We start from the raw sequence: 13,239 nt of genomic DNA, 5'->3' as shown, positions 1-13,239 counted from the left end.
CATGCAAATGAGCACACAGTGCCACCTTTTGTCTCAAGCTCGTATTACACAAGCAAATCCTCAAGCCAATGCATGCTGTATTAAACACAGCTTTTAGACAGAGGCTGGGATGAGAGGCAAAGCCATTAAACCCACTCACAGACATATATATATATATATATATATATATAAATGCAATGAAAGTTTCCATTTGATGCAGCCACATTTCTTTTTAGTTCCCTACACTCCGATTCGTCCACTTCCAACTTCAGATGAACTCAGTTCCCAGAATTTCCTTGACTTCCTTTGGAGCCTGAGCTTTTAGCCACGCTGCTCCCACTTTTAGGAAGAGTCTGCCTCCTAGAGTTCGAGAGGCCTTCTCTCTGGAAATTTATTTTTAAAAAAAAAACAGGCTCAAGACCTACCTGTTTACCCAGGCATTTAATTAATGAACCACAACCTGACCGCCACTTAATAGCTACTGTACCGTCCCATCCTGTATTGTATCCTTGTGTTTGGTCTCGGTTATAACCTTAAATGTTTTCTTTTTTTCCTTTAATTATTGTGATGTGCTTTGAGTCCCATTGCGAGAAAAGCGCACATAAATAAAATGTATTATTAGTATTAAATAAACTGGATGTTTTGTGCTTTTCATCAGATACAATAACTTATTCGGTTTTATGTATCCTTTCTCCTGTCCTAACGCAGATAATTAATTTATTGAATGTATTCACTCCACAAAAGTCTTTGGAAGAATTTCAAGATGTGTAAGTATTTTGTACATCAAATATAATTGTTTCAATTTTATTAAATGGCTTGGTAACATGAGTTGATTTATTAATGAAGAATTTTTTACAAAATTAGAATGTTCTCATATCTAATATGCAACCAGAAACAAATCTTAACTTGTAAAATCCCTTATTTTTGCACCAACCACCATTTAGGAAAACAACATCCGGATGCAAAAAAATACTTTTAGGAGTATTCTCGGCATACCTGCAAGAAACACACCTAGACTCAAATGAAAGTAGTAAACTGCAAAGGGACTGGGTGGGCCACAATATCTTTTCCCCGTCCATAGGGAAAAAGCAGGGGTAGCCATCCTCATAAATAAAAACCTTTCTATAGAAGTCTCCAAAACGGAGTGGGACAGGAAGGGCCGATATGTCGCTGCTGAAGTAAAAATTGGAGGGTCAGACTATCTCTTGGGAAACGGTTATGGCCCAAATGACCACAAAACGGAATTCTTCCAAGAGATAACGACAGGATACTAAAACATAAAATCAGGAATATTATAGTGGGGGGAGACTGGCATGCTGTACAGGACATGTTCCTGGATAGATCGAGTTCCACAAGCAATACGCCAACCGTTAACTACCAAACAAAAAACATGAAATTAATCAAAGATGCAATAGGTGTAGTCGACTGTTGGAGGACAATTAATTCACTGGAAAAGAACTTTTCCTATTACTCCAGTGTAAATAACTCTTTCTCTAGAATTCACACATTTTGAATCACTCCAAACCTACTAAATAAGGTAGCTAACATAGAAATAGGGGAGATAATTATTTCCGACCATGCGATGGTCCGGCTGGACTTAGATATGGGGCTACCTAGATCGAGCCCCAACACCTGGAGATTCCCAAACTATATGAGTAACAGTGAAGAGTTTGTAAACTATCTAAAGGGAGCCTCTGAGGAGTATGAGGAGACAAATAAGGAACATAGATCAAACCCCATACTCTTCTGGGAAGCATCTAAAGCAGTGATGAGGGAAAATCTCATGGCCTACATCTCAAGCAAAAAGAAACAGGCTACTCCAGGAATTCTGCACAGTTAGTAAAGAGCTAAAAGCAATGCATTCAATGAATTTAAAACAAATCCAACACCTCACAATAAGGAAATATATTGCCAGAAAAAAGTCACCTGCGAGGTATGGCCGGAAAAAAAAGAGCTAGGAAAAAGATCCGAGAGAGAAGTCCAATTCTTTAGATATGGGAACAAAACAGGAACACTATTAGGGAATAATAATAGCAAGTTATTTTATAGCGCTGCTAATTTACGTAGAGCTTTACAGAGACATTTTGCAGGCACGGGTCCCTGCCCCATAGAGCTTACAATCTATGTTTTGGTGCCTGAAGCACACGGAGATAAAGTGACTTGCCCAAGGTCACAAGGAGCCGACATCGGGAATTGAACCAGTCTCCCCTGCTTCAAACTCTGTGCCAGTCAGTGTCTTTACTCACCGAGCCACTCCTCCTCAGTGAGAAACTTTAAAACATCAAAGCCCATAACCAGAATAGTGAGGAAAATTTAAACTAAAAGCATGTGATCAGCGCTCAAACCTATATAACTATACCTAAATATTAACTAAAATAACCAGGTGCTTAACAATAATAAAATGAATATTTAAAGTGTCCCCTATAAGAAAAAATCTAATGTGAATTCCTCACAGCCTGTTGTGGCAGGTTGGGGAATGGCTGCCTTGGGAATATAACAACCCTATCCACAAGGGCTGTATAACATACACAGAGAGATAACAAATGACACAGATAAAACACAGACAATAATTCCCTGGCGCACTATCAGATAATAAACCTGACGAATCGGAGTAGTCCCATGAATCAAAAGATGGTATAAAGAAGATCCACAGTCCACAATGTCCCGTTCTTTTACACAGAATGCTGGTCTGAAAATACAAATAAAACAACCATTGCGCAGTACCCTATGGTCAGTATTCCAAGACCCCACCGTTGCTATCTACTTACTTACCAGCTACCAGTTACCAGATACCAGCAGCAGGAATCAGTCGGAGCCAATCGTGGGGGGACTTAAAGAAACCATAACCAGAATATACGATAAGTCAGTACAGGCATACCCCGGTTTAAGTACACTCACTTTAAGTACACTCGCGAGTAAGTTCATCTCGCTCAATAGGCAAACGGCAGCTCACGCATGCGCCAGTCAGCACATCCTGAACAGCAATACCGGCTCCCTACCTGTACCGAAGCTGTGCGCAAGCGGGGAGACTATAGAGCCTGTTACAAATGCCTTATTTCCATCAGTTTTGCACGTATATGACGTTTGCAGTACAGTACATGCATCGATAAGTGGGAAAAAGGTAGTGCTTCACTTTAAGTACATTTTCGCTTTACATACATTCTCCGGTCCCATTGTGTACGCTAATGTGGGGTATGCCTGTAATAACTACCGACTCAAAAAAAAAAAAAGTGTTCAAGAATTACTATAGCGAACTACATAAAGTAGGAAACGTAGATATAATGGCGAGAGACACATTTTTCAAAAACCTACATCTACCCAAAATCAGCCAGGAAGACATGGATAGCCTGAACTCCCCAATTACTGAAAAAGAGATTAACAATACAATTCAAAACCTCAAATTTTAAAGGCCCGAGCGGGCTTTCAGGGGAATATTAAAAGAGGTGCTAACTGAACCCTTACAGCAAGTATATCATAGGGCACTAGAGGAGGCGACCTTCATTCAAACAAGTGAGATGGCACATACAGTAGGATAATACACAAACAAGACAAAGATCCTCTGCGGCCTGAATCTTAAAGGCCAATCTCTCTTATCAATCTGGACACTAAAATGTTCACCAAAATTATGGCGGGCAGATTAGCAGATATTCTCCCCTGTCTGAAACTCCCAGATCAGTCGGGTTTTGTTAAGGGAAGGTCAGCAGTCAAAAACATTAGAAAAGTACTAGCCGCTATGGTATGGGTTCAGATACACATAATTAAAAAAACGCCTTAGTAGCCATTGATGCCGAAAGTATATATGCGATAGTATGCGATAATATATTGTGGAACCATGTATTCTTTACCCTAGACAAATTTGGATTAAGTGGAAATTTCAATAATATGATAAAACCTATGTACAATAAACCAATGGCTAGAATCATAGCAGCAGGATGCCTCTCTGATCCCTTTCAGTTGCATAGGGGAACACGCCAGGGATGCCCTCTATCGCCACTATTGTTCAACCTTGCTATAGAACCCCTAGCAATATATTTTAGATAAATGAAGGAAGTTAAGGGGATCAAAATGAATAAAATAGAATTAAAACTATCAATGTTTGCCGACGATGTATTGATGTTCCTCACTAACCCCAACGAATCAATTAAACACATACTGCAGCAAACAGAAAACTTTGAGTTCTTCGCGGGATTCAAAATGAACATATCTAAGACCGAAATGATATACATTAAGGAACCACACTATACAAAAAAGCCAAATATTCTACCAGTAAAAATCACAACAACAAAAAAACTATATGGTACCTAGGAATATTGCTGGAAGCAGATCACTCCAAACTGTACGATAATAACTTCAAGCCAATAATAAATAAAATAGTAGGAGAATTAAAGAATTGGATGACCCTACCACGGTAGAGCAAATATGATCAAAATGATATCATTTGCCAGACTTCTATACCCCATGCAAACCCTTCCCTTGTTACTGAAACATACAGATGTTAACGAAATGCACAGAGCAATGACAAAAGTTCTGTTTGGCTCCAAAAGAAGCAGAATAGACTACAAAAAACTACAGCTTCCAAGAGAAATGGGAGGCATTAACCTACCAAATATTAGGAACTATAATATAGCATGCGTGATGAGACACGTAGGGAACTGGATTCAAGGCACAAGCTATTATTCCACCCTAGAACTAGAAAAAGCCTTCTCCTCTGGACATACCTTGAGAGAACTAGTCCATAAAAGGTGGACTGAAATCCCACTAATCCAAAGAAACAACATTCTATTCAAAGACACTATAGTCACCTGGAAAACTGTCAGGAAAAAATATAAACTATCTCACAACCTCAAGATATATACCAATCCAAGGGAAGTCTTGATTCACACCTGGGTCAACACAATTTTCATTCCAATTTTGGAAAGAGAAAGGCATGTATAAACCACCTAATTAACAGAGACATTCCAAGATTTTGCTGAAAAATGGGAAATCCCCCAAAATCTGATCCACGCCTTCTTACACACACAGATAATCAGCTACTGTATAAAGTTGAACAACTACAAAACAGCCATACTCCAAAACAACAAAATTGATAACTATTTCAATATCAACACACACAAAAATCCACACTATCAGAACTATACAATATCATAAGAGATCAGGATATGGAGACCACACACGCTAATACACTTAGAGCATGGAAATTCAAACTAGATTTCCCAGGGATACAAAATATGGAACAGCTGATAAAAGGTACTCGGAGAATTCACAGGCTAATACCATCAGAGACCTGGAGGGAAATGCAGTTCGAAATTACACATAGGGCATACATCTCATTTATGAGACAAATAAAATGATAACATAAGACGCAACGAAATGTCCAAAGTGTAAGGAACCAAAGGCTGACCTCAAACATTTGCATTTTGGACCTGTGAATATATTTCCAGATAATGGGACCTGGTGTTAAGTTATATAAAGGCATAATTGAAAATATCTAGGGTCGGAGACCCAATTCCTCTGATTTTTGCTAACAGAGAATTGGACACACGGCAGACAAATTAGCAAAACAGTGACAAGACCCACAGAAGTCATACTCTTAGCAGCAAGAAAGACAATTGTGTTAAACTGGTTATCACCACACCAACCCTCGCTGGAGAATTTACATAACGTACTGTACAAACTAATGACAATTGACAGACTTGAAACATGCCAGACAGAAATAGGACACTGGGGGACTTCCACCTAAACATGGATTGGTTCCTGAAAGGGACAAATATGGGTACGAAAGACGATATAGGATTGGTTCCTAGAAAACAACTAAGGGGAAAATAACCAAATAACTCACGGCTATTGGAAAGCTCTACGACGACATTGTGAGGCGGTTGTACAGGAGGTTCGATATCTATATGGTTGAATAATATAGTCTCATGCCTGGGAAGACATCTGGTTCAGAGGATAATGAATGCACCAACACGCTTAGTTGAGTTAGTAGTTAAATTAGATTATATAAAAATAATATATTATCGGCAATCTGATTGAGAGCACCACATAGACAGAAAGATAAATAACCAAGTTATATTAAGGAAGGAAATTAGAGAAAAATGTAAATGCTGCAACGGGAGGACGCAGCTACGTTAGACCCCAAAATCGGCTAATATAAGGTTCTAGACTAGACCCAGGAAGGGGAGATCACTATTATACCCCAATTACAGAATAATTCTGAACCCAAACCGATAAATGGATACCATTTCATGAATTATAACAGACGGAGCTGGGCCAATCCCAACCACGCACTTGCTTTAAGACAAACGTGAAATGTACTTTATATTACAATATACGTGAACGAACAATGTTATTTACTGCACCCGAAAAGTAAATGTATGCAAGGTGTATGTATCACTAATAAAGATATTTGTGGGGGGAAAAAATAATGTAAAACTGATTTGCAGTTATATCAATGTTAACACTGGTAACCTCTTTTTTTTGTTGACCTTTGACAACTTTTGCATTTCAGATACCTTGTTATGGAGCTCATGGATGCTAATTTGTGCCAAGTAATCCACATGGAATTAGATCATGAAAGAATGTCCTATCTCTTATATCAAATGTTATGTGGCATCAAGCATCTCCATTCCGCTGGAATAATCCACAGAGTAGGTTTTGAACTATGTATGGAAAATGTATACAGATGTTATAGTAAATTTATTTAAAAAGACATAGATTTTAAAGAATGTTCATAATTGTAAATAAAATAGCTTACTCCTTCTGCACATTTAGAACCATTAGAAGTCAACATTTGTATTGATTGAAATTATTTGCCTATTCTTTTACTGATTTGATGTAATTGGTCTGTTTAGGATTTGAAACCCAGCAATATAGTTGTAAAATCTGATTGTACCCTTAAGATACTTGATTTTGGACTGGCGAGAACTGCATGCACTAATTTTATGATGACCCCATATGTAGTAACGCGATATTACCGAGCTCCAGAAGTTATCCTTGGCATGGGGTACAAAGAAAACGGTAAGCTGCAAAGTTAACCTTATTAATTTATAAAAATGTCTATCCGCAGAGTAATAATATATTTTATTCAAATTTGGTCACAGCAAATTACCCATGATTAATTGTTTTTACTTTGCACATTTTAAGTTGGTTTTATACTTTTAAATGTGTTTTCTTTTTGTTAGACTAGATTTGTAGTTCACCACTTAAATCATAGAAGGGCAAATTTAGATAATATTACACTTGCTAAATATATTCCTGTTTTAAAGCAGCAGTTCCATCCAAATGATACATATAGTACTTTATACTAATATATATCATTTGAACCACTTCCTCCTCAAAACCATACCTCCCCATTCAGTAGATGGTGTATATACCAGAAAATTTCCAGAGCATTGAATGTGCACTTTCAACCATACGATATAAGTACTTCCCTTCACTGATTGGCGTGCTGGTGGTAGCATGACTGCTAACCATTTTTTCTATTTCCATATACACCTGCAAATGTGTGCTAGTTTCTACCTGAGTCAGATGTTTTCTGGTTATAAGAAGTCATTAGTTCTGTTTGTTGAAACCTATTTAAGAGAAATCTGTACTCAAAAATAAAAATATTCATGTGTGAGGGACTGCTGCTTTAAGGCAGAACAAATTGGAATACTAGCTAAAATGCAGCCATTACAAACTTTTCTGTGTGTTTATTATAAGTTTTAAATAAGTGATATTTGTGTGTATTTGTTTTTAATTCTTGAATGGCTATCATTTTCGTTCTTATTAATTTGATAGTGGATATCTGGTCTGTTGGTTGCATAGTGGCAGAAATGGTCCTTCATAAAGTGCTGTTCACTGGAAGGGATTGTCTCCTTAAGAATCTTGGGGATTTAAAAGAGCTAGTGTTATAGTAAAAGCATACAGTAAAGTAAAGGGATCACCTGGTAAGTATATTGTGGCCATTTTTAATTTTAAGACTTAACCATTGTCATTGTCTAGATTAAATGTTGCAGGAATTGCATTTTCCTTATATCCATGTAACGCTAGAAAATTGTATTTATTTCAAACTTTTTCTATTGCGCTTTTCACCAAGAAAACTCCGTTCTTTATCATGGCAGACATTTTTTACATTGTCCTTAACAGTGATTAAATTCTTTAAATTGGTCATTAGGAATTATATTTACAGTAGCGTCATGGCAGTTGTATTGATCTTGTAAGGTACTACATTATACTTAATACTTTGCTTACATTGTGGTTTAATATGAGAATATAACAAATGTGTTTATGATGGGGCACATCTTGTATATAAATCATATTATATTATTGGTTACTTTTTACAATTGACAGTTTTGAGAATCAAAATCAGGCTAGATTTTTAAAATGAGAATGAGAAAAATACATTTTGTGAGCAAAATAAATGGAAGTAAAAGTAAAATTTCTTGTGCAGTGCTTATAGCAAGATTAAAATATGGGTGTCACAACCTCCCAAATAATGGTAGAATGGAAAACCGATACTGTGTCAAAAAGGTAGGACATAAGTAGTACAAGCCAATTGGAGTAAGTCTTTTTTGTAGTTTTCTAGACTTAAATGGAGGAAAAACTACTTTGTTCCATTTATTAACAAAAGAAGGTGGCAGGAGGCCTAATGTCTGTTTAGATAATGTCCTTTAGAGTCTATTTTTTTTCTTCACGTTTGCAAGCCTGTAAGAATTGGTTGGATCCGCTTTTCTGGCTGACCTTTGCAGTATCATCTTGGAGGAGATTCACTCTGATGGACAATATAAGAACACAGATGTTCTACCAGTGCCTGCTACACCCAGAAAATGTAATGCTGTGGATTCTACCATTTGATCAAAGGCTAATAGTGACATTGCTCTACAGAGAATTTATCTGTGTCAAGGAGGAGCAATTGGTTCAAATGTAGTTTCCATTAAGACAAGCTTCTAATTGTTTTGAATATTTAGAATGGATGACTTTCAAGTTTACATACTAAATATATCTTCTATTCTCTCCTACCATTTATGTAACGGATTACATAAGCACTAACAGTAAGCAAACGCAATACATTCGTATTAGTGTTATCATTAAGATTCTTTCCCTCCTCCTTTTGCTTTCCAGAGCTCCAGGGCCTCAGCACACGTTACAGTACCAATAAAGAGAAAAGCTCATAAAAGTAACAATAAATCTCATGTCTTGCTATGTCTTCTTTTATAGGAAACTTTTATAATATATTCTGCACGGCTTTTAGGCAACACATAATGGGATCTTTTTTTTACACCGCTGCAGTAGCTATTTTTTAAACTTGACTACTACATGTCACATATTACTCTACTATTTCACAAAGTTAGTCACGTTTTGAAGATTACAATAAAAGTCTCTCCTTTACTTCTTTAAAGACCAATTGTTATATATTTTCGTACAGTCATGTTACCACTACAATACTGTATTCACATATAAAAGTACAGTATAGGTCCTTATGAAAGAAAAAAATAGCTTGACATTAGTACCAAGTTCTACAGTACATGTCTATTGATGTGTAATATGACTGACATTTTTTGAGCCTTTGTCCCTCCCCACCCCCCCACCTCCTAATTTATAGAACCAAGGCACCACTGGGCCTCAGGTTGTTGAGCGGGGTGGGAGGGAAGTGTTTATTCCCTATCCTGTATCTGACCCTGCAAGTACTTTCTCACACACTCCCCGTCTTCCCTCTATCCCTCTATCCCTCTATCCCTCTCACCTTCCCCTGTTTCTCTCCCCCTTCTCTCTCTCTCTCTTCCCCCTCCTCTCGTTCTCTCTCTCTCCCCCCCTCCTCTCGTTCTCTCTCCCCCCCTCCTCTCGTTCTCTCTCCCCCCTCCTCTCGGTGAAGAAGTTCAAGCAAAATTGATGTATTTAGAACTATGACTCCAGTGGAGGTTGTACAACTTTTGCCTGCTTTTATTGAGACATTTTAGTTTTGTATTCTGCTAAACTCTGGGAGTACAGGACATCAATTAGTCCTGGTATAATTATAAGAAAAGGCAGAACTGAATATTTCTCTGATTTTTGCACTTGAATGGATTAATAGTGTAGCACAAATCTTATGGTCTTGCCTAGTAAATGAATGAAAACACAGTATTTAATGCATGAGGAAGAATAACAAATTGATTTCTACTAGGTATGTATATCAGAGTATAACCAATAGCCCTATTTAATGTAAATCTTATCTCAAAGGTTTCTGACACTAGCGTTGAATATGTAATTGTTTAGTGTTGTCGGCCTATCTCCATATCATCATGTAATTCTGATCCAGTCCTGGTTTTCTCACTACACATTGAATGAATTTGGTTTCTCAACAAACCTGTTGAACTGGACTTGCGATGTCATGGAGCTAAGCTAGTGGAAATATACTGTCCGCTTTCTAAAAACATATTCTGTTTGAATTGTTTTTTTTTTTTTTTGTGGGTTTTGCTATGAAATAGTTCGGCATCAAATTTTCCTTTGGCTTTCAACATATCCCGAATGAGTAACCTTCCTTAAATGAATTTGTATAATCAACGTTTACAACTACTTGACTAGATTTTGTACTATACTTGTTTTACTTAAGCTCTCTCCAATTTTTTGTGTGCAAGATTTCTGTTTTACTATACTTTTTTTAATTATACATTATATTTTTACTTTCAGTTGATATCTGGTCAGTGGGGTGCATCATGGGAGAATTGGTGAAAGGTTGTGTGATCTTCCAAGGCACTGATCGTATCCTTCCCCAGTCATCTTTGACTCCCCAGCCATATTCTCCATTACCACAAGACAAAATTATTCTTTCCTTCTGTGATGCTTGGTAATCTTCTCAAGAAAAAACAATGAAACATGTTTAATCCATTGAAATTCAAATAGCTTTAGGTTTGTGTTGAAACCAAATTATAGCATTTTATTTTTCTATTTTACTCAACATTTCTAACCTGTTTAACTACTAAAACGTCTTCAGTAATCTTTCTTGGCAATTGCAAATGAACACTGAAATGCTAATTATTTTGTAATTAGATGTTGGTAGTAATACATTTTCAAAACGTGCCTTAATGTTGGTTGAGATACAAAATATGAGTCAATCTAATACGAAACAAAATAAATATGGTACTATTTATTCTCCGTAAACTAATGTAATTGCACCAATAGCACCTATTTTTACAGTTCGGATTAAAAATTTTACTGGGGGTTTGTTGCTAAAAAAACCATTTAAATAAGGATTTGGGTTTTCAAAGACATTTTATTTATTATTTTATTATGAAAAGAATGTCTGTAGAAATGAAGAAAAATAGGTTTGTATATAAAAACATCTTCACATTTTCGTCTGCGGGTAAATTGAATTTCGGCAGCTCTGGTAGCGATTGTACAGCATAGGAGGTGCTTCTGGCATGGCTACATAATGGTTGATGAGATTCTTTATGATTTACTGTACGTTGCACTGTAACAAAACAAAAAAATCTGAAAATATGACATACTGTATGATAAGAAGCCAGATACACTCTTTACTTGCTCAACACAGGAAAATAAGTAAAGGTTAGGGCACTGAGGTGAGTAGTAGTAACATTAAAATGCAATTCCTCGTCTGTACCCGCAAGGTTGGGAAACAGAATTTACATTTTCTTTGACATTCATACCTACTGCTGCGGCCAAGTTTATTCGAGCATTTGCCCGTTCTTGGCCGCAGCAGTAGACTGGCGCGCGCCCGAGAGTGACGGGCGCGCGCCGAAGCAGCGGAAGAGCGCCCTCCGATCGGGGCGCTCTCCCTACCGCTGCCGGGTCCGCCGGGTCCCCCGGAACCCCCTGCCGCTGTCCCGCGATCGCGGGACACCAGGGCTCCCTCGGGGAGCCCCTGGACGCGCGTGCAGGGGGCGCACGCTCCCGAAGACGCGTGACCGCGCGTCTATGACGCGCGGCACGCCGAGGGGCGGCCACTAGCAAGCCGGGAAATCTCCCGGCTTGCGGTACCGGCCACACTCGAATAAAGTGTGTCGGTACTGTAATAATGTCTTCATTTTTCTCCCAAATTCCTGCACTTCCATTTAGTGTTTTATTCATACCTTTTTTCCCTTCAGTACCTTTTTAAATGGCCTAAAACCAATTCTCGTGTATGTGTATAATGTACATATATGCTTTATTTTACATGCATGATACTACTGATTAGAGTTCACCACAATATTTGTTTTGCACTATTTTTAGAAAGGAGTTTTTCATTTATTGTCCGTATTGTTTAGTCAGGAAGCACAAATATTTTTGTACTAAATGTAATTAACATTACTTTAATTATTCCTAATTATATCATTTCTAACGTAATATAGTAAATTATGTATAAAGATGCTAAAACATAACTGTCATGGTAGTGTAGCAATGTCTAGGATTGGTGTACATAGCTCTTTCTCATGTTGGCAGTAACCCTGGTAAGTGTGCAGGATTGCCAGCAACAATCAATGGAGGTTTGCCCTCACACCCTGGTGAGGTGTCAAATGTCCCCAAAGGAAGTGACAACATGCAGTGTGTTCCCACATAGTGATACAGAGCATGTTTGTTCTCTGGGGGGTGATATAAGACACAGCACTGCCTAAAGTTAGAAGTTCAGTTTCCTGTTGTTGTGCTGTTCAGTTCAGTGAGAGGCACGTGAAGGTCTGCAACAATGTTGCAGTGTCTCCTGCTAGCTGTGAGTCAGTGAGCATACGCAGCAGAGTTAGAGGAGCTGAGAGAGAGAGACAAAGCAGCTCAAGAGAGGAGCTTACAGCAGCCAGAGAAGCTGGGGAATCTCTTTAAGAGTAGAGGTGGAAAGCAGATCTATTAGGGTAAGGGACCTTCCTAATGGAGTGCTGCAAGGAGATGAGTGGCTGAGCTGCTAGCTGTGAGGGGCAGCTTGCCCATACCAACCATCAATAAAGATGCCCTGTTTGAATATACCTCCACTGTGTGAGTGTGGAGTTACTCAGCAGTGGATGGCACCACCAAGAAGGAGTTCCTCACCAGGACCATCTCCCTGCGGAAGCACAGATCCTGATGAGGTGGAGGCGCTGCACTGGATATAGGTAGGACTCGCACCCACTACCTCAGCTACCTGTCCTGATGACATCCCCTAATACCATCAAGCGGGAGACTCAGGAGTCCTGTTACTTGCAGGTGCACCACCATACACGATCACGTAATGGGGATTGGTTAGATTACCCGGGCCAATGTGAGATTGGGGGGGGGAAAACCCGTTACAATTGGAGGCGCTGCTGAGATGCCTGTTAACAGGACAGGCTTTTGCTAGGC

The 13,239-nt window shown here is 38.4% G+C and overlaps 1 protein-coding gene across 1 annotated transcript in view; it reads left to right on the top strand.

Annotated features, from left to right (window-relative positions):
• MAPK9 (mitogen-activated protein kinase 9) overlaps window positions 1-13,239 on the top strand; it is a 73,654-nt gene that overhangs the window by 29,592 nt on the left and 30,823 nt on the right. Inside the window, exons 5-8 of the mRNA XM_075601610.1 lie at window positions 688-746; window positions 6,488-6,626; window positions 6,831-6,996; window positions 10,627-10,698. Coding sequence (XP_075457725.1) covers window positions 688-746; window positions 6,488-6,626; window positions 6,831-6,996; window positions 10,627-10,698 — 436 coding nt within the window. The remainder of the gene's footprint in view (window positions 1-687; window positions 747-6,487; window positions 6,627-6,830; window positions 6,997-10,626; window positions 10,699-13,239) is intronic.

This window comes from Ascaphus truei, chromosome 5 (assembly GCF_040206685.1).
Source record: "Ascaphus truei isolate aAscTru1 chromosome 5, aAscTru1.hap1, whole genome shotgun sequence".
Taxonomy (NCBI): Eukaryota; Metazoa; Chordata; class Amphibia; order Anura; family Ascaphidae; genus Ascaphus; species Ascaphus truei.
This window is presented reverse-complemented; position numbering and strand designations above follow the sequence as displayed.